The sequence below is a fragment of the Podarcis erhardii genome (genome assembly GCF_964252035.2).
Source record: "Podarcis erhardii genome assembly, chromosome: 9".
NCBI classification, from domain to species: Eukaryota; Metazoa; Chordata; class Lepidosauria; order Squamata; family Lacertidae; genus Podarcis; species Podarcis erhardii.
In genome coordinates, this window is record NC_138512.1 from 73,544,989 (window position 1) to 73,572,582 (window position 27,594).

General features: G+C 43.6%; 2 protein-coding genes across 5 annotated transcripts in view; one reads left to right on the plus strand and one right to left on the minus strand.

Moving 5' to 3' along the window:
* The window catches only part of CTNNA2 (catenin alpha 2), a 536,832-nt gene that overhangs the window by 198,612 nt on the left and 310,626 nt on the right, over positions 1 to 27,594 (minus strand). The window contains exon 1 of one of the 4 annotated variants that reach the window (XM_081876763.1): positions 12,578 to 12,839. The exons of the other annotated variants lie outside the window; for them this stretch is intronic. The gene's annotated coding sequence lies outside the window, so the exon portion shown is untranslated. Of the gene's footprint in view, positions 1 to 12,577; positions 12,840 to 27,594 lie in introns of those variants that run through there. 4 annotated transcript variants of the gene reach the window in all.
* Positions 12,995 to 15,648, plus strand: LRRTM1 (leucine rich repeat transmembrane neuronal 1). The gene has a single exon (XM_081876985.1). It carries the CDS (start codon positions 13,706 to 13,708, stop codon positions 15,272 to 15,274), a length of 1,569 nt encoding a protein of 522 aa, XP_081733111.1. The 5' UTR covers positions 12,995 to 13,705; the 3' UTR covers positions 15,275 to 15,648.

Sequence of the window (27,594 nt, forward strand, 5' to 3'; positions counted from 1 at the left end):
GAACTGACTGCTTTTAATGAAAAGGCCAGTGCCATACTGCTTTTATTGTAATAATTTGTATGCTTTTAATAGTTTTAGTATTCACTCACTCTATCATAATTTTATCAATGTTAAATTGTTTTTTATTTATTGTTGTTGCTGTTTTTGAGGCTCTTGTTGTTATCTTTAAACTACGGTGAGTCCCATCAGAGGAAAAGGTGGGGAATGAATGAATAAACAAACAAACAAACAGATACTAAGACTTAAATTAAAACAACAACAACCCTAAAAGCAGTTAATTCCAAAAAAACCCCAGGGATCTCAGGGATCTCTGGAACAGTGTTTTTCAGCTATCAAAGGCCTGGGTAAACAGGAATGTTTTGAAATTCCTCTTGAAAGTCAATAATGAGGGATGTAGATATACCTCACCAGAGAGGGCATTCCACAAGTGGGGAGCAATCACTGTAAAGGCCCTGTTATGCCAGTCAGGCAGCCCTGCCGATGGCCACATAACCTGTCCTCACATGCCTACTGTATGGTCTGAGGTGCCCGATTTAGGGAAGGTGCACTTTTAGGTACTTGGGTCCCAAGCCACCTTGACTTGCACCAAGTAGCTCCCTGGCAGCCTGTGCAGCACTTTCAGGACCAGCAACACATGGTCCCATTGGACTGCTCCACTTACAATCCTAGCAGCTGCATTATGTACAGTACTAGCTGCAGATTCTGGGTCATCTTTCAAGGGAAGCCCCACATTGCAATAGCCCATACAGGAGGTCCAAAGCACGGACAGCTGAGGCCAGGCTGTCCTCATCCATTTATTTCAAACTACATACATCATATGCTTGCTTTGAAATTTCAAATTGCAGAATCCATTGCAATATGATTGTAATCTGTTTTACCTGATTTTAATACTCTTTCTTTAAATTGTTGTAACCCATGTGGAACCTAATGGTGAAGGGCAGGTAAGAAATCCAAATAATAATAGTACACATTTGGTCTGGGTTTTGGGAGACAATACATGTGAATAGTCCTGCGAAAAGACCCATGAAGCTATTGCATCTAAGTATTCTAGAATTGCTACTACTAATAATAATAAATATGCATGTAGGTCACCTCATTAACAGACTTTATAGTTACACACTTGTACCTGCTATCTGGGGAGCTACTGGTGATAACAGCAAGTGCATCTACAGTGAATGGATGTGCATTTAGCACATTGTCAAAATAAATAGGGTGATCTGAATAAGCAGATCCAAGCCTCACAGATGATAACACATTCCATGTGCTAATGAAGCAACAGCTTGAAAATTAACAACACTTACCTCAGCACCTTGAAGTTTTCTTGGGCTGAAAATTAGTGACATTTTAGTGAGGGTGGAGAAGCAGGTCAAATGCCACATTGATCTAACTTATTGGCTCCTTATTCAACTGAAATTCTTTTTAAAAACCCATTTAGCAGGGTCCGTGTACCAAATGTCAGCAGCACTCCGGATGTAAATATCAGAGAAATAACTCATTTAACTTACTACTCTTGAAGTCATCTTTCCCTCCCTGATTTTCTCTTTAAATGTTCCCTTTATAAGAAGCACCATGGTTCACTGCACTTGGAAATTAAAGACGACAGAGTAAAGATCAAAGTTTGAGTTTGCCCACTGCCAGCCACAAAGGGAAATTAAAATCACTACTCAAATTCCATTTTTACAGCTTGCTGATGGATATAAGCTTAGAAAAATATAAGCATCAGAAAGCCCACTCTTGTACCCTGAAGAGTAAGCTCTAAACTTTTGACTGTTGCTGATCATTAAGATGAGCAAGGAAAACATGGTCATTTAAGAAGATAACTAAGTGGTACCCCCAGTGGCGGAGGAAGAGGAGGGAGCGTCCTGCCCCCAACAGCACGATCCTGGCAGGGTGCCATCGTGACTGTCCTTGCCCCCAGGACGCACGCCCCACCCCTGCGGGCAGCTTGCCCCACCCCAGGACGCACACCAGCCCCGCCCCCACTTGCTCTCCGGCCCCCTCCGGCATGAAGCTCCGCCACTGGGTACCCCCCGTTTGTGGCAGATTTCAGAACAACAATTATTCAAATATAAGGATAACATCAAACATAATCATTTTCAGGATGATTAGTCCAATGCTGTTATGATGGATTGGTTTTTTACAGGGGCGGGGACTAGATCCATCACCATCCCAGCCTGACCAGCATTAAGGCCATGTGAGATTGAAACACTTCCATCCTCACATGGGGGCACATATCTGCTCAAGGTAAAGGTATCCCTGACCATTAGGTCCAGTCGCGGATGACTCTGGGGTTGCGTGCTGATCTCATTCTATAGGCCGAGGGAGCTGGTATTTGTCCACAGACAGCTTCCGGGTCTTGTGGCCAGCATGACTAAGCCGCTTCTGGTGAACCAGAGCAGTGCACGGAAATGCCATTTACCTTCCCGCCGGAGCGGTACCTATTTATCTACTTGCACTTTGACGTGCTTTCGAACTGCTAGATGGGCAGGAGCAGGGACTGAGCAACGGGAGCTCACCCCGTTGCGACAGTGCCACTGTTCAAGGGGTGGTAAAATGGTTCTATTTAAGGAGGCAGTGCCAGACCTGTTTTCATCTTCAGATCAATCTCCAGAGAGGGAAAACATTTAGTCTGATAAATAAATATGAAACTATCTCACATAGAAAAGGGTTTGGGTAGGGCAAGAGTGGTGATGACCCCTTCCCTATCCTTTCTCTCTCTCTCAATAGCTAAAGCAGGGCAAGGCTCGAAAGCACACAAAAAATAAGCGGGGGGAAGGACAAGCCTATGACCACCCACTTTAAGCCAATCAAAGCCAGGCATTCTTCATATGGGTGTTGCTCTTTCCAAAGCTGTGTGTACGTGTAGTTCATAACCTTCCAAATAAGAGAACCAGAGCAGGTGGGGCCCACACAACTTTTCTCCCAGGAGAAAAGGATGACAACAGAGACCTCTTCTGAACCAAGGCACAACACTATAGATGCCAAGTATTTGTGCTGTTGTACTGCTAAAGGGTCCATTGTTTCTTTTTCAAGGGGGTGGGAGGTCAGGGACCTCCTAGGCCCCACCCAAGTCTAGGTTGCACCAGCCTGTCATTTGCTGCATTTCCCCTCCCTCCTACAGCCACCATGGAACTCAGGGAGATGGGTCAGGTAGGAGAGACTCCTAAGAGAGATGGGCTGAATATGGCCTGGGAGGGCAGGCAAAGTTTTCACATCCCTTCCTTAAATGAATTCAACCACTGCAGCACTTAAAGGATACACTCCCTGTGCGATGTATCATTCACTGAAGCAGTCAAATACAACATTTTCTGTTTCCTAGAGTGGACACACAAAGGAGAATGTAGCTCCAGACGGGGAGGACTTCCTGTCATACCTGCTCTGGCGCATCCTACCCCTGTGTGTGACCAAGTAGAAGGGCGTGACCCTAGCAGACCCTATAAAGGCACTAGTCATGGAACCATCTCCCTCTCTTGCTCTTTTGGCCCTTTGGCTCTTGCACCTGCTCTTTTGCCATCTTCCTTCTGCTGGCTCTTAGCCAGCAGCACATGGCTCATCCTTACAGAGGATGGAAGCCACAAGGTAGAAAGTCTGGGGCCTAGCTCAGACTTCTCTTCTCTACACATGTACCTGTAACTACAAGATAAAGGTTGCCTTCAGGACAATACTGTGAACTGAATGTAAATAAACTTTACCATTTCTTTTAAAAGAAGACTGTCATGTCATTATTGTTTTTAAGAGGGAACTAAAGGGGAAATTTGCCAGGATCAATCCAATCTGGACAAGCCAGACTGGATTGCTCAACTCAAATGATTCTAACAAACCATCAACTTGCTTCCAGCAATGTGCAAGGGAATGTGCTCTGCTACTAGCTCACTAGTATGAGTGAAGAAGGATAATATTTAATCAATATATCCTCTCCTGCTATCCACAACATTCCCACACTCCCCACTCCCCACCACAGTAAACAGAACATCTCAAAGTGCCACACAATCTATCATCCATTTACTCTGGAGCAATCGCTCGGATTAATGCAACATCATTGAAACATCTACAGGGCAACCGATCTGTGGATTGTGACAGGTTATAGGTGCTTGTTTGCCTGGCCTAAACACAGTTTTGTTTCCCTAATAGGGTGAGACATATTATTAATTTATCTTTATATCATATTGCATCCCTAAGCCTGAGGGTGGATAAAGACATGAGTAATATATAAATATTAAGTATACAGGAAAGGAAAATAACTTCATCCACCAGTGTAAAAATAGCACATATTTTATAGTTTCTTAAAGCCTGGTAGGCTGCCTAGATATATGCATGTATACACACGCCTTCATTCCTCGAAGATGCTGGAGCTTTGGCACACCGCCAGCAAACATATCTCCATGTGCTTTGCTGTTTAAATGTGGCAAACTGATTTATATTGCTAAGAAGGCACTCTTGGGTGATCTCAAGGCCTTTTTGCACATTACAGAACTCCACCTTGGAAGTATTTTGCAGAAGGAAGCAATGTGCTAAATGTGTGTAAGCCAACACATGAAACAACTGCACACAGGCCCATTTTATCCATATGCCTACATGTTTTTAAAACTGCGATCAGGCTATGCATTCTATTTAATTTTCACACAAGGAATGCACATGGGTTGCCAGGGCAGCCTTTGTTGGGATTCTACAACTTCATGTCAACAAGGGTTCCTAACTGTAGTTGGTTACATGTAACAGATTTTATCAGTTCTTAATCAGCTACAGGTATGTTTCTGGGCACAATTCAATAGTGCCTATGAAGCACTACACAGCTTGGGACAAAGGTGTCTAAAAGCTGCCTTTTTATATCACATAAGTCTACTGTGTTCAGCAACTGAGGCTCTCCTCCATATTCCACCACCACCTGGTTAGCTGGTGGTGAGAGGAGGCAAGGTCTTTTTTGGTTTGTTGCACCCCATTTATGGAATGTCCTCCCCAGGGAAGCTCACCCAACAGCATCCTTGATGTCGCCCCAGTGTCTAGAAAATACATTATTTACTGCCCACGGTTTGAACTATCACTATGAATTTACTGCTTTGGTAAAGATTCATTCTGATTGTTTTAACCATTGCTCTGCTCTCTGTAGCTTGTTTTTATTCCAGTCCTTTATCATCCGTATTCTATATTGCCGTGAAAATTTAACTGAAGGGTAGCTGAAACACGGTTTTAAATGAAAAAGGAGAAGAAATACCTGCCATATTGAATCAGTGCATTGATCTGTCAAGCCAAGTGTAGCATACCTTGCCCAGCAATGGTCCCTGGGTCCTCGGCAGGTGGCTTACCCAGCCTTGCTCTGTGGCAGGAGTATGAAACCTGTGGCCCTCCAAATGCTGCTTAACTACAATTCCCATCATATCATAATCTTGGGCTGGAACTGATGTGCTTTGGGGTTCAGCAATGTCTAGGAGGGCCACAGATCCCTCCCATCCTTAATATATGATATACCCTTTGGAGACACCACAGTCTGAATGATATACCTTCTCCATGGAAAATGAGTGTTCTAGCATTGAGCTATGATTGTACCCTTAAGAATAAAGGAGGGGAGTTTTAAAGAGATTGATATTAGGCAGGCACCTTTTTTGCATTGTTTTTGACCATATATATCTCGACTTTAGCATCTAGCTTAATTATATACATTTATTAAATTCTGTTGATATTTATCTATATCTTGATCATTTTATTAGGGTGGCTGTTTTAAAGTGTCCTTATTGCTATTTTTAATGAATTTTTTACACCATTTTATGCAAACCACTTAGCTTTTTTTTTTTTTTTTTTACTCTGGTACATAAATCTTGTTAAAATAAATAAATATAGAACGTCTGAGTTTCATCGGCAGCAATGCATCTTTCTGCTAAAAAACTGTTGAGTTGGTTCTAAAACAAACACACAGATAAAACTCCCACGGAACAAGCCACACCTGTGAAAAAACAACAACACTCTCCTCTTTTACATGATCATTAGAACTGGATAAGCCCTGTCCTATTTTGCATCCGGTCATACTGCAAAGAGGGGAAACAGGCAAACACCTTTTTCTAATCAACAGTGGGTCCCATGTTGTAAGTACCTCCCATTGTTGGCTTGAAGCTAGAGAACATGAATGTGAAGGTAACATTGTGCCAGCAAAACAGGACATCACAAATATGATGGAGGGAGCAATATATTAGTATAAGATAATGCAGAGAATAGTGTTTTTTTAAAAAAAAATATCAGTTACACCAGTGTTACCGCTATGAATATTTTTGGCTTATTCCTTTCCCACAAGTTTACTTAAATGGGTCTTTTGCTGCCTAATTTTGCATATATTTAGTCACTTTCCTCTAAATACATGTGTGCTGCTTACCATCTAACAGCTAGGTTTTAATAAAAGCTCATTTAAATCTGTTAATTTATACAAATCTGCCACTGGGTAGATTTAAATTTTTTGGGAAGAATGTGGGAGTTTAGTGTTTTAGCACTGATGAAAGCCTAAAGTGAGGGAAAGAATGAGGACACTTCCAGAATAATTTGATCAGAAACATGTTTCACTGCATATAGATATAGGTAAATATTGATATTGGTATTGATATAGCAAAGAGAGACTGAGGAAGTAATGTTTTGATTGGTTGGTTTAATAAGAATTCCTAATTAAGGGAGGGTATGGCCTTTTTTCTGCACAAGAAAAGTTTAGCCAACTTGGGTGACCTGTGAATATTCCTCGCCTAAAGAATTCCTGTGTGGCACACCCCGTTCAATGTTGCAGGAAGGCAAACAATAACATAGCAATTTAATAAATTTATCCACATGGGATTAATGTGTGGTACTGATGGAATTAATGTGTGTTTAGTCACTGAAGGACCTTGCTATGAGATAGGATTGGATTTAATTGATTTCATCTTCCTCTGAGTTGTGCAATTACTTGTGCCATCCTCAAGACTGCAATAGGACATCAGGTGTGGAATCAGATGGGCAAAGGAAGGTATTGTAGGGAGCAAACGTCTTCCTCGCAGTAATAAGCTGGAACTCCCAGAATCCTCCTGAAAAGCTTCTGGGTCAGATGTCAGGGACTGGCAGGTCTCTGAGGAGTGTGTGGCAGAGTCAGGGCCCCCTGAAGCTAATCTAAGGGAAGGGGCTAATAGAAGGGGGGAAATCTAAGCAGTCAGTGATGGAAGAAGGAGGTGCAGAACATGGCAGGAATGGAGGAAGAGACTGTTCTGGAGAGGAACAGGATGATAAGACTCCCCTCCGCCCCCTTCCCCACTGTCTCCAAGGATCAGGAGGGGCTTCAAGAGGCAGGCAGAGCAGCAACTTCCATGTAGAAGAAATCACAGGTTGTTTATGAAAGCCCCATCAGGCGAGGGTACTTAAGTTTGGATGGAGGCATGGTCCCACTATTGCTCCAGTAGTCCAACTCAGGCAGAAGCCTGGGGAGGAGATACCAGCTACTTAGTCACCAAAACGGTGTGTGTGTTCAGTGCACCTGCAAGTGTGTGCTTTCTCAATAGAGAATTAAACCACAGTCTCTTTGTCCTCTTGGGCTAGGTGTGCTCAGGTCATGAAGTCATCTCACTGGTCTTACTTGCTATACACCACCAGTGTCTCGATTCTGTCATCAAGCTGGGTCCAACACCTAGGAGGTAGGATGCAACTGCTGCAAACCACTTGTAGCAGAATCGGTTTACTGTAAGTGCTACCATAAAGTAGCAGTGTGGTGTGATCCCATCCCCCTTTGTTAAGAACTAAGCTCTACTGAATCCCATCGGGCTTGCTACCAGGTATGCAAAGGACTGCAGCCCAGGAATGGTTTCTGGAGGAAAGATGACACAGAAGTTTGCTGATTTGTTACTACTTGGAATGCTGGGGAGAGAACAGCCTGTCTAGATAGAAATCCATAGAATTCTGTAAAATTTCTCCCAAAGTTACATGCTGCTGCTTTCTAAAATAGTGGGTGCTGGAGGCTTTTAACTAGAACCAGCAAAGCAGAATAAGGAAGGGATGCAAACTCCAAAAAGTTAGGGTTCCAGGTGGAGAAATCGAAGTTAGAAACAGAATTGTTAGAACCAAAGACTAAGGTACTATCTAGAATGTATAACTTGCTGTTAGAATGGAATACACAAGACGAAATGGTTAAATCAGCTATGATAAAGTGGGCACAGGACATTGGGCATAACATTATGTTTGAGGACTGGGAAAGGTTGTGGACCACTGGGCTGAACTTCACCGCATGTAATGCTCTGAAGGAAAATGTAATGAAAATGATATATAGATGGTACATGACCCCAGTTAAACTCGCCAAAATATACCATTCGTCTGATAATAAATGCTGGAAATGTAAAGAAAATGAAGGAACATTCTTTCACCTCTGGTGGACATGCCCTAGGGTGAAGGTCTTCTGGGAAATGATATATAATGAGCTGAAAAAGGTATTTAAATATACCTTCACTAAGAAACCAGAGGCCTTCCTTCTGGGTATTGTCGGCCAGAAGGTGTTAAAGAAGGACCGAACATTCTTTATGTATGCAACAACGGCAGCAAGGATACTCATCGCAAAAAAATGGAAAACTCAAGATCTACCCACACTGGAAGAGTGGCAGATGCAGCTGATGGACTATATGCAATTGGCCGAGATGACTGGCAGAATCCGTGATCTGGGAGAAGAGAAGATGGAGGAAGACTGGAAGAAATTCAAGATGTATCTACAAAAACATTGTAATTTGGTTGAATGTTAAGAAGGATGCTAGATTATAAAAAATTGGCCACCACTAAATTAGATTTAAATTTGATGATAAGTGAGACTAAAGAAAATATAAATTTTTTTGGAAGAAGTGCTAGATTATATTTGAATGAGTGGACATGAGATTGTAAACAAGTTGATAATTTGTCTGGAAAAAACTTTTAACGATGTAAATGGGAGCGGGAGACGTGAGGGAGTCCAAAGAAGTGATGAAATTATGTTTGTGACAGAAGTAAGACTGTTTATTATTTGTGCATTGATATTTAAAAACTTTAATAAATATTTATAAAAAAAAAGGAAGGGATGCAAACTCTTCCTCTACTGCCTTCTCAAATACCACTGCTTTTTTCTATTCTAGTTCTCAGCAACTTTTTCTAGAAAAGATGCAGGTCTAGATGCTCGGGTTGCGAATATGATCTGTGCGGGATGCATGTTCTCAACCCACAGCTGCACGTCTGCACATGCACGGGTTGTGATTTGGCACTTCCGCGCATGCTCAAAGCACGATTTAGCACTTCTGCACATGCACGATTGCCGAAACCTGGAAGTAACCCGTTCCAGTACTTCCGGGTTTCAGCGGTCCATAACCCCCCCCAAAAAAATGCAACCTGAAGCTTCTGTAACCCAAGGTATGACTGTATCTAACACATGGCCTCCCGTCTCCCTTCCATCAGTTCCTAGTTACAGTTTCCAGTGGTTGCTTCTCCCCCCCCCCAAAAAAAAACACCAAAATCGGGAGGGGGTTGTTCTACAGCACATCCTGTTCTGTGCAGGTCCCGAGATACATTTCTTCCATGTCTGTTAAATGACTGATTTCTTCTATGTCCCACAACTAGCACAAGTGAATTATACTTTTTAGAGACCACTTCTACAAAGAGTCCTTTGCATGGTTCTTCTCTTGTTCACAAGTCATCCCAAGGGAAGCAAAAATCCAGGTCACCCATGAGTATTCTTGTGCAGTTAGGAAACTAAGACCAGGGAGTAATGATCTGTTAAAAATATCCCATGAATTCATGGTTTAACAGGAATTTGGAAACCAGGTCTCTTTGTCATGGATGCTTTAGTTGTGATGCACTGCAGGAGGTTGGACTAGATGTTCCTTGGGGTCCTTTCCAACTCTAGGATTCTAGGGAACCCAACACTCTAGGCATTGCAGATTTCCAGCATTTTAATGATGCATAAACATGGTTTAGAGAATACACACAAAGATTGTTGTTGTTTTTCCTCTTCCACTTATTATTTCTTGTTAGTTAAATTTGCTATTAAAAAATAAAATAAAAATATTAACATGGAAACCTGAGACTGTTGGCTCCCTTGGAAGCAATGGTGCCTGTTGAATGTTAGGACTAGCAGGGTGGAAGGTAGGGAGGCCAAAAGTAGGGGAGCCAGAGCCACTGACAGGCAGAGGCAACTAATTCTAGTTTTGCCCCCATCCTTCCCTGTTACATTTTTGAAGGGCAACACTGGCCCAGAATACCTGAAGGAGCATCTCCACCCCCATCGTTCAGCCCGGACACTGAGGTCCAGTGCCGAGGGCCTTCTGGTGGTTCCCTCACTGTGAGAAGCAAAGTTACAGGGAACCAGGCAGAGGGCCTTCTCGGTAGTGGCGCCCTCCCTGTGGAACACCCTCCCATCAGATGTTTTAACATCTTTCTGCTGTTTACCACCACATGGACTCCAGTGGTTTAGGGCAGCACATGTGCTTCAGTATAAGGCATCTTTTTATACTCCTAAGATTTTAGCCTTAGAGAGGCTGTGTCTTTTTCAGCTCATCTGAGCATTCCATATCTTTAAAGCAATCAGGTACTGAAATGCACTAAAGAGCTTTTTGAAATAGTATTACTGATCACCACCACACACTGCTACCACCAGTTCTGACAGATTTGCAGCGTCTCCATTTGCAGAGGACAGTCAAAATCTTTGAGCAGGAACTCAGGTTGACCACTTGACCCATTGAAGATATGCATTGCCAATGCCTTTCACATCCACTGTGACTTAAGCAACCTTCCATGTTTACCATGACTCACTCCTAGGATTTAGAAAGTTGCCACCCAGTGCATCTGTGCAGCCTTTGGCAATCAATTTTACATCCTTTTGTCTGCCTGCCTGCCTTGCTCTCTACCAACTTCCATGCTGGTTTTGTATACATTGCTTCCACTGGGCAGGATCGGCAGCAATGGTCCACCTGAGCAGGGAATAAAGAAACAGGAGGAGGAGTCTGAGTCTTCCTCACCTCCCCAAAAAGAGATACACCTGGGAGTCAGGCTTTGAATTTGCTTAAGTGCCCAGGTATGCATATTAAAATAAATGAGAAATGTTGAAAAGTGCAGACCGAACTTTGCAAATAATAAAGGCAAGCTTTGAATACACTGTGCCTGAATGCTTCTTCTCTCTACATTTTTAACATTATTTTTCATAGGTGATGTTTGGGAGGATTTTCCCGAAATGGCAATTCTAACTCATCTTCTTTCTTTCTTTTCTGTTCAATGATGCATCACAGCAAATGCAAATTCAGGAGAAATCAAGATTTCAGTCAATATTAGCCAAAGGACAAGAAGAAGCCCACCATCTCAAAACCCTCCTCAACGGAGCAGCTTTCAAACGAGCACCCCTTTTATTACCTGGCATGCCTATTTTATGCAACACCTCAATAAACACGTCAACTGTGCCAGGATCGAGAAATCAAGTATCAAAATATTGAGGCGTGAACCACCTGCTCTGAAAGTACTGGCAACCAGCAGACTTTGGGGTATGTTGAAAAGAGGGGGAAATAGGGGAAAGATTGGCGAGTATTTCCCTGGCAACAGAGCAGTACTTGTTCCCCAAGTCACTAAAGGATGCAGAAAACGCCTGTCAACAATGGCCTTTTCCAAATCCAATGAAGGTCGAAAATTAGCAGGCAGGCAATTCTTAGTCTATCGAACAAAACAACAGCAGAGTCATTGAGGGCTGGGAGTCTAATCCTTCCAGCTTTACCCCCTTCACACACACACACACACACACACACACACACACACACACGAAGTAAACTGCATGGTAGTTAGATTCCCAAATGCTTGCATCCAAAACGCACGCATCACGTTTCCGAATGCTGTAGCGTATAGCGCTGCAATTTTGTTTTGTCACAAAGATGTCATTAGCAAGAGCATATGCTAAACACCTAGATGCAGTAGGGTACGAAGCCCGAATAGTATTCCGTTCCCACATGAACCCAGTGATGGTTGCATGAGCCTCCTACCCCTACCCCACCCCCCTTTCGCAAAAAGAAAGAAACGTTGCTCCAAAACAGGCGTCAAAATGAAAGAAGAAGGCAAAAAAGGAACGGGGTGTGCGCCACGCACGTTTCTCGCCCGCAGGAACAAAACGAGAAAAGGAAAAGGGGGGAAAGTCAGTGCCTCATCTCGAGCAACCAAATATCATCCAAATGTCGTAATTTGGATACATCTCTCCTGAAAGCCCCCCTCCCCCCCCGCCTGACTCGTATGCGCTGGGACCCTTTAAACAAAGAGGAGCGGCTGGTGGGGAGAGGGAAAGGGGTCCCTGTTTTGGTCGCCTCCTTAAGAAATGCCTCGCCGCTGCAGCTGTCGATTGCGCGCGCGCGCGTGTGTGCATACGTGTGTGTGTGTTTGAGCAAAGGCGAGCGGAGCTTAAAGTATTTTCCATTTCATCAGAGAACATATATCCCTTTACTGGTTCACTAAAATGTTGGCTTTTTTTTTTTTTTTAATGCCCACCCCTTTTCCCATTCGCCCCTGTCTGCTGCGAAGCGCGGCGCAGGCATACAATCGCCGAGAGCTCGCGACGCTCAGTGAGCGCTCGGTGCCTCTGCGTGCTGTAGCTACATACTGCTTCTGCTGGAAGGAAGGGATCCTGGGCTGCCGCTCTCGCTCTCTGATCTTAAGCATCTCCGAACCAGCAAGGCGAACCAGCAATGGGGAATAAAGCCATCTTTATGCCGCCGGTCCGGTCAGGGAAGGAATGGTAAAGCTGCATCAGAGGAGTCAATAAAAAACAAAACAAAAACAAAAAAATTTGGTGCTTGCCGCCGCCCGCGTCTGCAAGGATGGACATGAAAGGGAATGTCAAATCCTGGGAAGCCGTTAAGTAAAGAGGTTTTGTTTTTTGGGGTTTTTTTTTTTTTGGAAGGGGTTTCTCTCTCTTTTTCCCCCCTTTCATTTTTTTCTCCTTGCCCTCCCCCTCCTCTCTCTCCCTCCCCACGTCACAGTATTAACCGCAGAGGAAGGGAGGGAAGAAAAGAAAAAAAAAAGAACAGAGGGGGAGAGAAGGGAGAGGGGGGGAAAAGGCAAGGAAGGAAGGAAGGAAGATCAAGCCTTATGCCCATACTTCTGAAACTTGAAGGTCCTGGGAGTCAGCTTAAAAATCAGGGAGGAGAGTGGAGAGGAGGGGAGAGAAGCTAGCTGGACTTGCCTCTCGCCCTTTGAGACGGAGCAAAGTGAGACATTGTGAGCCTGCCAGCCTCACAGAACGCTGAAAGAGACAGAATTTGTAGCAACAGAGAGCTCTTTTGGAGCCTTGCATATAATTAAGTCCAAACACAAAGGAAGCCGCTGAATGGAGGTTGTCACTCTCTGGAAAAGGGTGGGTAAGGCACTTTTTAATTTCATTCTTTCGTGAAGAGAGAGATCTTTTTTTCTCTTTTTTTCTTTCTAAAAGAATTGTTCTTTTCTATGCCGCGGCAGCTAAAATGGACAAGACCTCTTGTACCTTTTGAATGCCTCTCTGAACTTTAATGCTGTACAGATTTTTGCATGCTGTTTTGTTTTGTTCTTTTTTAAAAACAGGGCAAAAGCCCCGTAAGTGAAATCTTTGGCCCCCATGGTTCTCTTGTTTTTGCCTCGCCCCCACCCCCTCGCCCCCTGTTTTACATACAATATGATGCAGAATTCGTAAAGGGAACTGTCGGACAAAAGATTCAATGGACATTCTCAAGCGCATTTGGGGATATTCTCGCTAATGGATTTCCTTCTTATTGGTGTCTGTTTAAACTGGCTGCTGAGGAAGCCCCCAGGGTTGATCCTGTGCACACTGGGTCTCTTTTTCAAAATGCTTCCAGCCGTGAATAGTGGGTGTCCGCAGCTCTGCCGGTGCGAGGGGAGGCTCTTCTACTGCGAGTCCCTGAATCTCACAGAGATGCCGCACAACCTGTCGGGCGTGATGGGCTTGTCGTTGCGGTACAACAGCCTTTCCGAGCTGCCTGATGGACAGTTCACAGGGTTAATGCAACTCACGTGGCTATATCTGGATCACAATCACATTTGCTCAGTGGAGGAAAATGCCTTTGAAAAGCTGCGGCGAGTTAAGGAGCTCACCCTGAGTTCCAACAAAATCACACAACTGCCCAACACCACCTTCCGGCCCATGCCCAACTTGCGCAGTGTGGATTTATCCTACAACAACCTGCAGGCTCTGGAGCCGAACCTGTTTCACGGCTTGCGGAAGCTGACGACGTTGCACATGCGGTCCAACGCCATCAAGTTTGTGCCTGTCCGAATATTCCAAGACTGCCGCAGCCTGAAGTTTCTGGACATAGGATACAATCAGTTGAAAAGCCTGGCTCGAAACTCTTTTGCAGGCTTGTTCAAACTCACCGAGTTGCACCTGGAGCACAATGACTTGGTGAAAGTGAACTTGGCCCATTTCCCCAGGCTCATCTCCTTGCACTCACTCTGCTTACGCAGGAATAAAGTCACTATCGTGGTGAATTCCTTGGACTGGACATGGAAATTAGAGAAACTGGACCTCTCGGGCAACGAGATTGAATACATGGAGCCTCATGTTTTTGAAAGTGTACCTCAACTCCAGTCCCTGCAGCTGGATTCCAACCGGCTCACCTACATCCACCCGAGGATCCTAAACTCCTGGAAGTCCCTCGTGAGCATCAGCCTTTCTGCAAATGTCTGGGATTGTGGACGTAACATCTGCGCCTTGGCCTCTTGGCTGAGCAACTTCAAAGGCCGCTACGACAGCAACCTCCTCTGTGCCACCCCTGAATACACACAGGGTGAGGATGTCTTAGATGCAGTATATGCTTTTCACTTATGCGAAGATGCAACGGACCCAACGATGGACATTAACCTCCTGTCTGCTGTAGCAAACAACAGTGACCAAACATTCAGCTACAGCCCTGCCACAATGAACTACGATGTGCAGGATATCGAAGGGGATAGAACGACAAATGCCATCACGGTAACTATGCCCAACGAGAACACCGAGAATGCTGTTCAGATCCACAAGGTGGTCACAGGGACCATGGCCCTCATCTTCTCGTTCCTCATAGTAGTTTTGGTGTTGTACGTTTCATGGAAGTGTTTCCCTGCCAGCCTTAGGCAACTGAGACAGTGTTTTGTGACACAGCGCAGGAAGCAAAAACAAAAACAAACCATGCATCAAATGGCTGCTATGTCAGCCCAGGAGTATTACGTTGATTACAAACCCAACCATATTGAAGGTGCTCTGGTGATCATTAATGAGTATGGATCCTGTACTTGCCACCAGCAGCCAGCAAGGGAATGTGAGGTGTGATTTAATTCTTTTCCAGTGGGGGATTTAACACGGTGTGTGCAACCAAATAGCAGTGGGCAAATTAAAGGACAGTTGGAGGGTTGACGTTTGCTTACCAATGCCCTTCTTTGCTGAAATTGTTTAAAAAAATAAAAAGAGGAGCTGTCCCAAAAAAAGAGAGACTTGATATTTTAGCTTTATTGTGGCTTAAAACCTTCAAGACATTCAACTTTCAAAATGAAATAAGATATTTCACATTAACAGCTCTCTTTACAGATCTGTCAATATTCAGAAAAAAAAATCAGAGTGTAAAAAAGTACCAATTATTGATTTTTTTTTTTGTAAAACTACAACAAAAATATGTTTAAAATAAAAGCAAAATAGCATTTACAGTTTTTACAGACTGGTGTACATTACCTGGATTGTGTATATGGAAATATATGGGGGGGGGGCAGAAAGAGAGAGAAAGAGAGAGAGGAGTGAGGGAGGGAGCATGGATTTTATCTCTCTTGCCCATGTAGCTGTTTAAAGTAAGCCAAAAAGAAACACACATTTGAATTAATTTGATGGGTTCATGGTGCGAAAATTATTGGGTACTTGTGGCTGGTTGTACCATGATGTGGTTTGTGAATTTGAATACAGGGCACTGAAAATTATTTTCTCCTCCTTATTATGCTACCTGTAAAACCTATATATAGTCTCCAAGGGGCTGGTCTGAATGGAAAAGTGGATGTTCCAGTAGCTGCTGTGTCACTCTGTCAACACTGCAGAGGGCTTAAAAACACACCTTCCCTGTAAGTGGCTTTAAGAGCCTCACACAAAAAAAATGCAGCCTCTCTGTCCTTCTCTGTCTTTCTGCCTGTCTGTCTCTCTCATTGGGGATCAAAATGGACCCCATCACAATATTCCAATTGGTGGGATAGGGTTGGGCAAAACAGCAACAGAAAGCCTGCTCCAACTTGCCATTTTGACCTCTTCCTCTGAGGACTCAAAGACTTATATCAGGTCTCCCACTATCTCCCCCAAAATTAACTGTTTTATGTGGTAGCCCCCCCCCCCAAAAAAAGTAAGGGGAAGTATTCCATCCATGCTCCACAGAGCAAGGTGTGTGTGTGTGTGAGAGAGAGAGAGATTCATTTGTAGTGGCAAAAGCTCTGTGCATGTGGCTCAGGAGTAAAATCCTCAGAATAACACACCAAAGGTATCTTTGCATACAGAATGGTTAGAAAATGCCTCTGGTTGCAACAGCGAGACCATAGAAGAAGAAAAAGTGGGGGCAGGGGGAGGTAGCCCATCCCATTAGTCAATGTGTGTGTGTATGTGTGTGTGTATGTGTGTGTGTGTGTGTGTGTGAGAGAGAGAGAGAGAGAGAGAGAGAGAGAGAGAGAGAGAGAGATCTCACACATTTTGCATCTCTGGCTCATTGCTTGAGTGGATGTCATTAAGTACAATCAGCAAAACTTGCCATCAAAGCCACTTGCTGGTTTTCTTTCAGTGCCCCTCTTAGAAAATGGCTGCATTATGTTAGCCCCCTCCCTCATGTTTTTTAAAAACCTGCCACCCCCTAGGCTATGACCAAACCTACCAAGTGCACTTTCAGAACAGTATGCAGGCCTACACACCAGACCTGTGGAATTTCCCCCTCTGTAAAATGCAAAATCAGGCAAGTGCATATTTCTCTCATCATAATCAGATAGTTTATCGTTGAAACGAAGAAAGGATGAGTGGGTTCCCCCCACCCCCACAAACAACACATGCTTTGCCTATTTTTCATGAGTGGCAGAGACAGAAGCAAATGCCACAGTGGTATCTTACATTTAATTATCTCAAAATGTCACTGCTTTGAAGCAAATAGATGTAGGAAGGAGATAGCTAACACCTGCTTGAAAATGCAATAAATAAATAAAAGTGTGGGGTGGAGGGGGGGCTAGAGGTCCATAAAATGCATACAAGGTGTGAGTTCAGCTAGACTCCCCCTCCCAACCCCCCAAACCCCTCCCAACATAGCAGTTCCTTCTCCTGGCTGAGAAATAGACAATGTTTACTCTATCTGGCCAACTCCTGAACCACTGATAAAGCACAACCTAAATTGAATTACAGAGCCCCAAGCGATAAATAGGGCTGCTTTAAGTTAGGAGAGGGCACATTCTTCCCTGCAAAGCCCAATGCCACACTGAATGTACATGTCCCAAACTCTGGTAGACTTCAGTTAAAGGTTCTGGCATTTGCAGAATGGCTAGAGGCAGCCTCCTACTGGAGCAAAGGTGGCATAGTTAAGAACAACACATATTTTGTGCAATGCTGAGTTAAGAGGAAATCATGCAGATTCCTCTCAATCATGATAACCTTTTCGGGCACTTTGCTTGGTGAATATCTGGAGAATGTAGCTTTCAAAAACTCCATAAATCTGTACAAAGCTATCAGCAGTGCCTTTTTGTGTAAATATATATTTAGATGCTTTATTCAAAGAGGTATGACGAGAAATACTCAAGTGGAACTGCTATATATAAGTGATAGCAATACAATCCTTGCCAATAATGGGCAGCTCTCCTTGACTCCTGTTGCTACATGGATAGATTGTTGGGGGTGGCAAGACATATGCATGAATTTTCATGGATGTGTATGGTTGTTTAGAATTGCATGACTTTGCTTTAAGGTTACAGGGTGTGCAAGATGGCACTTAGAGACTCTGAAAGAACTTGATCAGGGATTGGCTGTGTTTCCAGGTGTGTAGAGGATGGGCAGACAGAAAAGCTGGCAGACAGGCAGGGGAGAAGAACTAGTTAGCAGCACCAATGGGCAGAAATGAGCAAAGATGTCTGGCCACTTCCTATGGTTGCAATTTTAAACCAGGTGCTGCAAGATTTTATTTGAGTTCAGAGTCATGCTTTGGAAGTCCATTCCCTTTGCTGCTACTTTACCAGCACGAGCCAATACCATAATGTATTAGCAATCTAGTTCTGAAAGGCAAAGTGCATGCTGTTGTCAAAATTTTGCATAAAAAAACCATTGCAGTGTCAATTGCTTTTAGATGTTTCACCAAAAGTGGTGGGAAATGGGTAAAGTAAAAGAAGGAGAATAAGCAGAACAGGACACATGGGAAATCCCAACACATGGGGCAAATGAAGAAGTAACCCAGTAGCAAACCCCCACCAAAAAACAACAACAACCATTCCACACCCTAGTACTCCATGGGCTACTTTCAAGACAATGAAAAGTTATCACAAGAAATGAATTAAGAATTGCAGGCCCAAAGGACAAACATTGATTTCCTGCAATCCAAATCAGATTGCAGTCATTCCCACCTTTCCAGGCAGCTGTCAGAGATCTGATTAAACACCACTGCATTTAAAGTGCATGTGTAACAGCAGCAACAGGAGAGAGAGCTCTGACCGGAGCTCTTTCTAATTCCCACACTGAACTAACTGACCACCGTATCAAAAGCATCTGTTTGCTTTCACCAATTAAACTGGCGATGAGACAGGCAGACAAGCAGGCACCCCCCCCCCCCAGATTTAAACCCTGCCTCACAGGAGGTTTTCTGGTACAAGCATCAATCCTGTTGGCATGTGTCTTTTCTACACACATACACACCTACACAAGCGCATACAGTCATGATTTTGGGCACCCTGACAGTGCAGAGTTTTGAATGCACATTCGGAATGATTTATCTTCCTCCAGGTCTCCCTCTTCTGTAGTATGAAAGGGGAAGAATTTGCAAAATCAGTGCCAAGGTGCCACTTTCCATATATGTTTTGCATCTAGAAAATGTGGAGGACCTGTGAGCCACTGACCTGAGTGCTTGCAGGGGTCTCGGTGGGAAGCCTGCTGTGCATTGTATGTGCAGCAATCTCTGCCTTCCCCATTGTGGACGAAGGAGGGGAGCTCAATTGCCAGATGAAAGGCAGAAACCTATAAATATATTCCCCAGGTTGTGAGATCCTGCTCAGGGAAGGAGGGCAAGCAATCCCGCCAGCTCAGAGAGGGAAACAGAGGTTGCTTCGGAGAGGGACACATAGAACGTGCTCCTTCACTGCCTGCCTGCCCCTGAGAGGAAAGGGATGCTGAACAAAGCCCCACTTATATCAAATGCCTAGATTGTCAGAAGTGGGAGCAACATGACTTAGAGGGTGCATAGCTGGGACAGAAATGTATTCAATGGGAGAAAAGGAAGAAAGAAATCAGTGAAGCTGAGTGAGTATGAGTACGTCTCTCTCTCTCTCTCTCTCTCTCTCTCTCTCTCTCTCTCTCTCCTGTCCCCCCCCCCCAAAGTATAGAGGTACATAGGAAACAACACTGAGGTGCTGAATCTGAAGAGTATGGGTTGACACCTTCTTGACAGGGGTGTGTGGTGTTTTGGGGGGGAGGAGAGGAGGCAGAGGAGAAAGGGTTTGCAGAAAGTGTAAGTAAAGATGAAAGGGCAACACAATACAAAAATTGCACATGTCTTTTGCAAGAAAGATTAGAAGGCATTAGGATGTAATGAGAATGGGGATGCTTTGAAATGGTATTTTGTTATCTTTTACAGAGTATGTTTGTTCTTGGAGGTATGGAAGTGTAGTAGAAAAGGAGTAGGGAGAGTCATAGGTACACAGCTAATGTAACACTACAAAAATAAATCAATCAAACTGTCTCAGCTTCTTCCGCGGAACTCCAGCAACTGTGGTCACTGGAGTTTCTCCTGTGGAATATCACCACTACCAGACCATCACGCGAAGCAGCAATTATCAGGGGATCACCAAGGGGAAACTCTGGCATAAAAAAAAATGGTTATGTTGCCTGCCCCCCCCCCATTTCCTGCAAGGAGGGGAAGAGACAAAACTCTCTTCCTCCTCAAGGTGTCTGCAGACTTACTTCCCAGAGCACATTCCCTCCCTGCTCTTGCCAGCAAAACCAGCCATGGTGCACTTAGTTTGAGCCAGCTGCAGGGTCCCGCCCCACAATGAGTTTCTAGAGAGCTCGGTACAGATAACAGAGGAGTGTTCCTAATACTTCTAAAATATGACGGCTCTAAATTAGGGACGCTTAAAAAAAAGAACCAAGGAGCAAATGGAAACCATAAAAATATCAGCACATTAAAGAAATTATTGTGACAGGCATGGCTTGTTGTTGTTGTTACCAGCCATAATAGGATTTTTTTTTTCCTATCTCTAACCTCTATCCCTTCTCTCTGTAGAGTACCAGGCTTGTTATTTATTATTTAGTTGTTGTTGAAAACCAGCTATTTCTATGGATGGTGGAGGGAATCACTCAAAATATATTGAAACCCAGGCTGCAGAATAACAGATCTCCCATTGTATCATCAGGCCCTGGACTCAGGCACACTCTAAGCACCAGTGGCGTGTGGTCAGTGGACTAGGGGGATTAGGTAGTCCGAAAGCCCTCCCACCACCTCCCCAAACCCTGCCCCAACCCCAGCATCCTGTCAGAGGTCTGGCGTCTCCTTCCCAAAGTCCAGGAAGCTTCTGCTTGGCTTAGGGAGGGAGGCACGTAATGTTCAGATTGCCCCCCTCCTCCAAAAAAATCGCCCTCACAAGCTGGAGTCTCTGGACTTAACTGTTCCCCTATGGAAAATTTCACGGCACGCCACTGCTTAGGACAGGGGTTAGCAAACTTTTTCAGCAGGGGGCCAGTCCACTGTCCCTCAGATCTTGTGGGGGACCACACTATATATATTTTCTTGGGGGGGGGGAATGAATGAATTCCTATGCCCCACAAATAACCCAGAGATTCATTTTAAATAAAAGCACACATTCTACTCATGTAAAAACACACGGATTCCCGGACCATCCGCGGGCTGGATTTAGAAGGCGATTGGGCTGGATCTGGCCCCCGGGCCTTAGTTTGCCTACCCATGGCTTAGGACCAGCTTTCTTAAGCCAATGCAATGGCAGCCACATACCCATTGGGGTTCTTTTTCACTTCCCTCTCACAGATGATTGGTCAGCAAGCCACAAGATTGCTTATTACACATTATCGTCCTGACCATATGCATATACCAGTCTCATGCGAAGACACCCAAGGCTCCAGCCCGAAAGAGCTATATATACACACTCATTTTTCTTGAGCCTGCATTAATTCATTGCTTCATTTTGTCAGTTCTCTTTTGCTGGTGTTTTGGAGAAAGCCAGCAATCTAAAGGTTAATATTTCAGATAATTCCCCTGTGTGTAGCCAGTGTGTAGCTGGGGCATCTCCTTATTCCAGACAAGTATTTGGAGTGACTGGTTTGGTTGTTTTGTTTTTTTTTTAATAAAAAATAATACTAATAAAATAAAATAGAAAATAAATCAAAATCTGCCCAAAGGTACATTTGCTGCAGCATAGGCACCTGGTGGTGGGAAGGAGAGGAGACAATGCCTCGTGGTCAGAAAAAGAGCCTGGAAAAGGGGTAAATTAAACTATACAATATTCTGGCAAGGCAAAAGGGGGGGGGGATGCAATTTGGTGGGTGGGTGAGAGAAACCCACATGAACGCAGAAGAACACTGTGATTTTATTTTATTTTTAAATGGGACTGTGTCTGGCTTTATAATGAATGCATTTGTTGTGAAACCTGGTGAGCATCTCCAAGCTGCATGCAATTTCTTCCCCTCTCCTTTATTAAGAACATCATGCCATTTTTGGTATTCAAGAACACACACGCTCCCTTTCCTCGCAGTTAAGCCACTTCCCCCACCTCCCCGCTCTTGTTCTCTAGTATTGATCATCCATAACACTCCAATTTTCAAGGGGAGGGAAAAGGAAAGAGGAGATGTGATTTTCTTTTCTCTCCCTTTAATTTCTTTTTGATAAATAATGAAAGGCGAAGTATCAAAAAGAGAAACGAGAGGTAGGGTATGAATTAGCTTAGTGTGATCCGATGCAGAAGGACGAAAGAAAGAAAGAAAGAAAGAAAGAAAGAAAGAAAGAAAGAAAGAAAGAAAGAACTCCAGCCCGCCCTAGTGCCCTTAAGAACCACTGATCCTAATGAGAAGGGCTATGTCCTTAAATTCCCTCTCTACAAAACCAAAAAGGAATATAAGAGCTTGAGATGGGGTAGATTACACCCCTTACGATGTGTGCATGGTCATTAGCTAAGGTGGGTAGGAAAATGACCCCCCCCCCCCGAAATGTGCTATTAATAGTACTATAATAGCATAATTAACGTCTTAAGAGAGCCAGAGTATTCCAGGAACTTGGGCTGAAGCAAGATTGGCCACTGAATTCACAGTTCTATTTTGGGAGCTTTCAACAAGGTCCCTCTTTCTCTCCCCCCCCCCCCCTTTCAGTGCTGCTTCAGGGAACTTCCAAACAGGGGCCCAAGCATTTGCCATTCTGTAGAGGAAAAGGAGGGCACCACTGTCTTGCCCAGGGAACTGAGCGGTGCTGCTTCCCTCTCGCCACGCTGCCCTCTGGAGGTGGCAATGGAACTGCACTGGAAGTGGGGAAACTCGCACCTGGTTCCACGCTTACCCTTCCTGTTCTGCGGCAATGGCAGTGCTTGCCCTCACAGCGCAGCACATACATGGCTGGCTGGACGGTGGTGTGACATCATCTCATTACGTGAGCCCTGACTATACAGTGCGGGTCAAGACAAAAGGGAATCAGGTGAGGCACAGAGAAGTGGCACATTTGTCTATTAATTAATTAATTAATTAATTAATTAAAATCTTCAAAAGGGTGTGTGAAAAAGTGCCCCCCCCGATGATATTTTGTACTGCTCCAGACCTTCCCTTCTTTTCCTAAAAAAAAAAAAAAATCAGCACTGCCACAGTTAAGACAGTAAGTTGTGACACAGGGAGTTTTTAATTCAAATTACATCTCCATCATAAACATCTCTCTCTGCCTCAGCACCTCTCCTATGTCTGCAGAATGGGGATAGTAATGCTGGCATACAGTCAAATGCAGGACTGCTGCCACACTTCTTGGCTAATTAAGGCTGGATCTAGACCCATCAGAGAAGTGTTTCAGTTTAAAGCATTGTAAATTTAAACAGAAAAAACAGGTAGAGAAAAATGAGACTCCACGTCGCCATCTGGTGGCACAACATTATATCGCACATGCAACACATATAAATCCCTTTTTCTTTACCAGTCTAGCTGAGTCCTAAGAGTTTTAGTCAATCAACTAATCAATTATTTTTTCCACAGATTTCATGTATTGCAGAAGGGACTGCCTCGGAGTCTGCATTCTTCCAGCATATATGTTGCATACAGGGTTGTGCAAAGTCCCACCCCTCCAGCCATGCTAACTTCTCCCCAATGAAAGTGGGGAACATTACAAAGATCTGTAGCAAAATACAATGTCAGGTGCAACAGGTTGGTAACCAGCTGAGTGTGTTATCTAACCTTCCCCCTTCTCCTCTTAATGAAGATGGCACAGTATTAAATTATGCTTGACTGATGTCATTACTGGGTAAGCACACAGTCCCCCTTGTTTACATATTTTGCCCTTCTGTGCTCATTTTCAAGACGTGCTGTTCTGTTCTTTCTCATCCCCCTCCTGCAAACAGGCAAGCTGTGTAACTGCAGAGTTTAATGACAGAAGACCTCAAATTGTTTTCTCAATAAAGTCCCTGACAAGAAATATACATGTGTGTATTAAGCTGGTAGAGAAAGGGCTTATCCAATTAAGCTCTTCAGCCTCATTGGAGCAATTCTGCGCTCCTTCTGCTCTAATGGTTACTAAGGGAGGCAGTGGAGGGGGGAAGGAGTCTAAGAAAGAAGCTTCTTAGTAGATATAGAGCTTTGATTGGGCATATTTTTTTAAAAAGAGGCAATGGGGAAAATTGGTGTTGAGCTTTATCCATTTATATAGTTTTCCCATCCTCTCCACAATCTTCAAATTAGTGTTTCTAACAGTCTACCCATTTTTTTACACTGATCAACCAATAGTTGTGTAGCAACTGGGAGACCAAGGTTTAATACTTTTAAAAGATGCATCACCCATGAAACTCAAGTAGAATTGATGTCTAATCATCTCTCCTACATAAAACAGTCATGTCACACTGGTCAGAAGGAATGTGGTTCCTCCCAAATACAGTGATGAGAGGAGTTATAGCTACAATTATCTAAAAGTTATAGTTAGAACATTTTAATTATCTAAATGTTACAGTTGGAAAACATTTGGCAACCCATAGCCTGTGGGATAGTATCTTGACTTGCTTCCCCAAACAAGACAGTAGCTGCTCTTATGTCCAAGTAAGAGCAAAGTCTCTATTAAGGCAGAATAACAGGTCAGCCTCAGCAGCAGTTATTACAGTGCCAGAACTCCCACAAATGATTGGGAGGGGGAAGGGAGGCTAGTCTAGTGGTGAAGCCAAGGTTCATGAGTTGGGGATCCGAGAACAAGATATTCAAGATGGCACAAGAGCAGAGAAGTCTCTCCAGCAACAGGCCCACATCCATCAAGCTTTGAAGTAAAGGTAGGTGCAGATTCTCCAAATGAGAATCTCTATTTCTGCATGAGTGGCTGGCCTGAAAAAAAGGGGCACTGTGTCTGCATGGACACTTCTCCTTCCTTCTCTGGAGGTGGCACCTGATTTTGGGAGAGAGTGTCAAACCTGCTTCCCTACTGCTCAGGACCTGCTTGGCCATCCCATCAGAGCCCTTCCTAGATTCCGGCAACTCTCTGTTACTATCAGGAAGGGAGGGAGACAGAAGTCATGCTTCCACACTAGAACTTGATGGGAACATATAGAAGGAAAACCTTCTCTGTATTCCAGCCTTCCGATCCTCCTTCAGAATCTGCCACCCGAGAGCTGAGCCTGAAGACACTGAGGGAGTCATGACAGGCTACACCCAACTTTCACGGTTCCCAACTTCTTCCCTCACCTCTATGGACTTTTTCCTAGGCTGAGGATCAGGTCCATATTGAGAAAGCTGGAAATAAATGAGGGGACATCTTTGCAAGCTGCCTGCCTGTGTCATCTAAGAAGGAGAAGATGGAAGGAGAACAAAAATCTGGTAGCAATTGAAGGCTAAATGAAATACGAATGGAGAGAAGAGGAGGACAGAGACAGAGAAGAGAAAAGAGAGAGAAGGAAGGGGCAACTACTGATATGGGGGAAAGTAGTCTAGAGCTGCATAAAAAAGCACCCCCTTGGCCTCAAGAAAGGCTGCTCACTTCTCTATGACATCAATCTTTGGTCTGATCAATAAGGGCATTCTCTTTAGATCACAAAATTTGTTTCATGGCCAAGCAGGAATTTAAATGCATTTCTCCACCAGCTACCTGAGGTTAAGAGATAATTATTTACAGAAGGCTGCCTGCTGAGACCTCACCGGAACATAGATTAGAACACAGAGCCTCAAGAAATGCTCTACGAAATGTTCTATGTGTGTGTGTGTGTGTGCATAAAAAAATCATTTCAGTCACTGTCATTTCTATGATTCACATCAACAGCTCGTGTTTGTGCAGAACCAGAGCTAAATTGTCCTCTCTGGAGGAAACCTGATTGTGTCTGTGCTTCAGCACTTTAACTGACAGTCTGGCTTGCTAAGAAAGCAGCATTTTAAAAAGAATTTAATAACAATGTTTTTACACTTGGAGATTATTATTTTTTAAAGACTAAACTCAGCTTACTACGAAAGTTTATCCTGATGGAAAATGTGCTTCCCCAGTCCAGACCATTTCCCAAAGCAATTTTCCAACAGCAAACATACATTTGTGGCCACTGCCAAGGGGGTTTCAGTCCCCTGTGCTAAAGAGGTCACTGAATACTGAATGTTTGCTCCACTTTCATGTAAATGTTATAACAGCTTTGGATGCCATTTCCCTTGGCTTTTCTGCCTCAGTTGTCTCTTTGCAAAGTCTTAAGCTACAAGGCGGAAGCCTTTTTAACTCCAGCCTTTAAATCAACAGTTACAACCAAAAGGGAGATTTCACCAGTTCAAATTCTACAATGTTATGTTGCCAACAGTGCTCTCATTAACAAGTGGTGATAACCCAATTAACTACAGAGGATTTTGGCAGGCACTTGACATGTATGGAAGCCACAAGCGCAAACTAGCTGTTATTCCAAATGTGTGCCCACTTCTCAAAAGACCAGCTACAAGTCTAAATCTCTGGTAGATTATCTTGACATCTCCAGGTCAAGATTATGAAGTTCTGTTTCCGCTAGGGATGAAGGAAGGCTCACCTGGTGTCTTCCTTGCATATCTTTAGGTGCCAGGCAAAAAATAAATAATAAATAAATCACTATAACCAGCCGTTTGGCTGATTGAACATTCTATGCTCAATAAAGACCAGGCATAATCTGTGTAAGATTTGTGCAAACAAATTAAGTTTGAAAGTTCAATAAGCAGGTTGTCTGGAGTAACCTGAATAATATCTGATTCCTATTTAAAAATACCATAAGGGCTGCTTTGATAGATCAGACCGATGACTCACCTAATCACGTATTCCATTTCAAATGACCACCTGCTAAATGCCTTTGGGGGACCTGCCTGCAGAGCATGGTGGTGATAGCTACTGTGAGTTATTGAACCCCAACACCTGGTATTCAGATGTATACTGCTTCTATATGGACCTTCCACTTAGCTAAACATTTGCATTATCATGTTGATTAGCTTCACTATTTTACCATCCAAGGTTCCTATATTGAATCTTCGGGGAGTTATTATAAACACCAACATTTATCCAGTGTCTTCCTGTGACAGAAGCAAGTATATAAAGGATTTAACTCATGCCATGACATACAAAGCATACAAACACAATCACTAAAGTAAACATTTAAAAGAGTAAATTCTGGCTGACTGGCAGGTCTCAACCAGAATGCCAATTAGGAATTGGATTGCAAAAATAAAAAGGGAATGTCTTCTAGAGTCCAATCAACACAGGTGTATGAGCAAGATCCTCCAAGTATGTTCACCATCAATTTTAGTTTAGGTAAAACTCAGAGATGGTCTGGAGATGTGTGTGTATGCACATAAACACAAGAGTAATGTTCCTAATCCTCTGAAAATTATTTCTGCTTCCTTTGCAATCCCTGCTGATGTTTTGCTTCGACATTCCTCTCAAAATACACCTCACATACTATGCAAGGCACACACACACGCAATGAACTCCCATTGCAGGTTATATGAACACTTTCCCTTTTAATGCTTTGTATATGTTTAGCCCAATCTGTCATTAATTTGTATAAGCAAAGAATGAGGAGTGTCTGCATGTGTGTGTAAACACACACATGCAGAGAGATAATTTTTTTCATCTTTCTTTCTGCACGGCACATGGTTCTTTGCTTGAAGGAAAACTGGCCATAAATAGGCAATAAATATAAACCAAAATGATACTGGGAATGGTAGTTTTGTGAACACTTCCTCACAGAAGTATGATTCCTTGGTGAATGAATGTGTATGTG

Excerpts from the sequence above, each read along its gene's own strand:
- LRRTM1 (XM_081876985.1), top strand. The coding sequence starts at position 13,706 with ATGGATTTCCTTCTTATTGGTGTCTGTTTAAACTGGCTGCTGAGGAAG.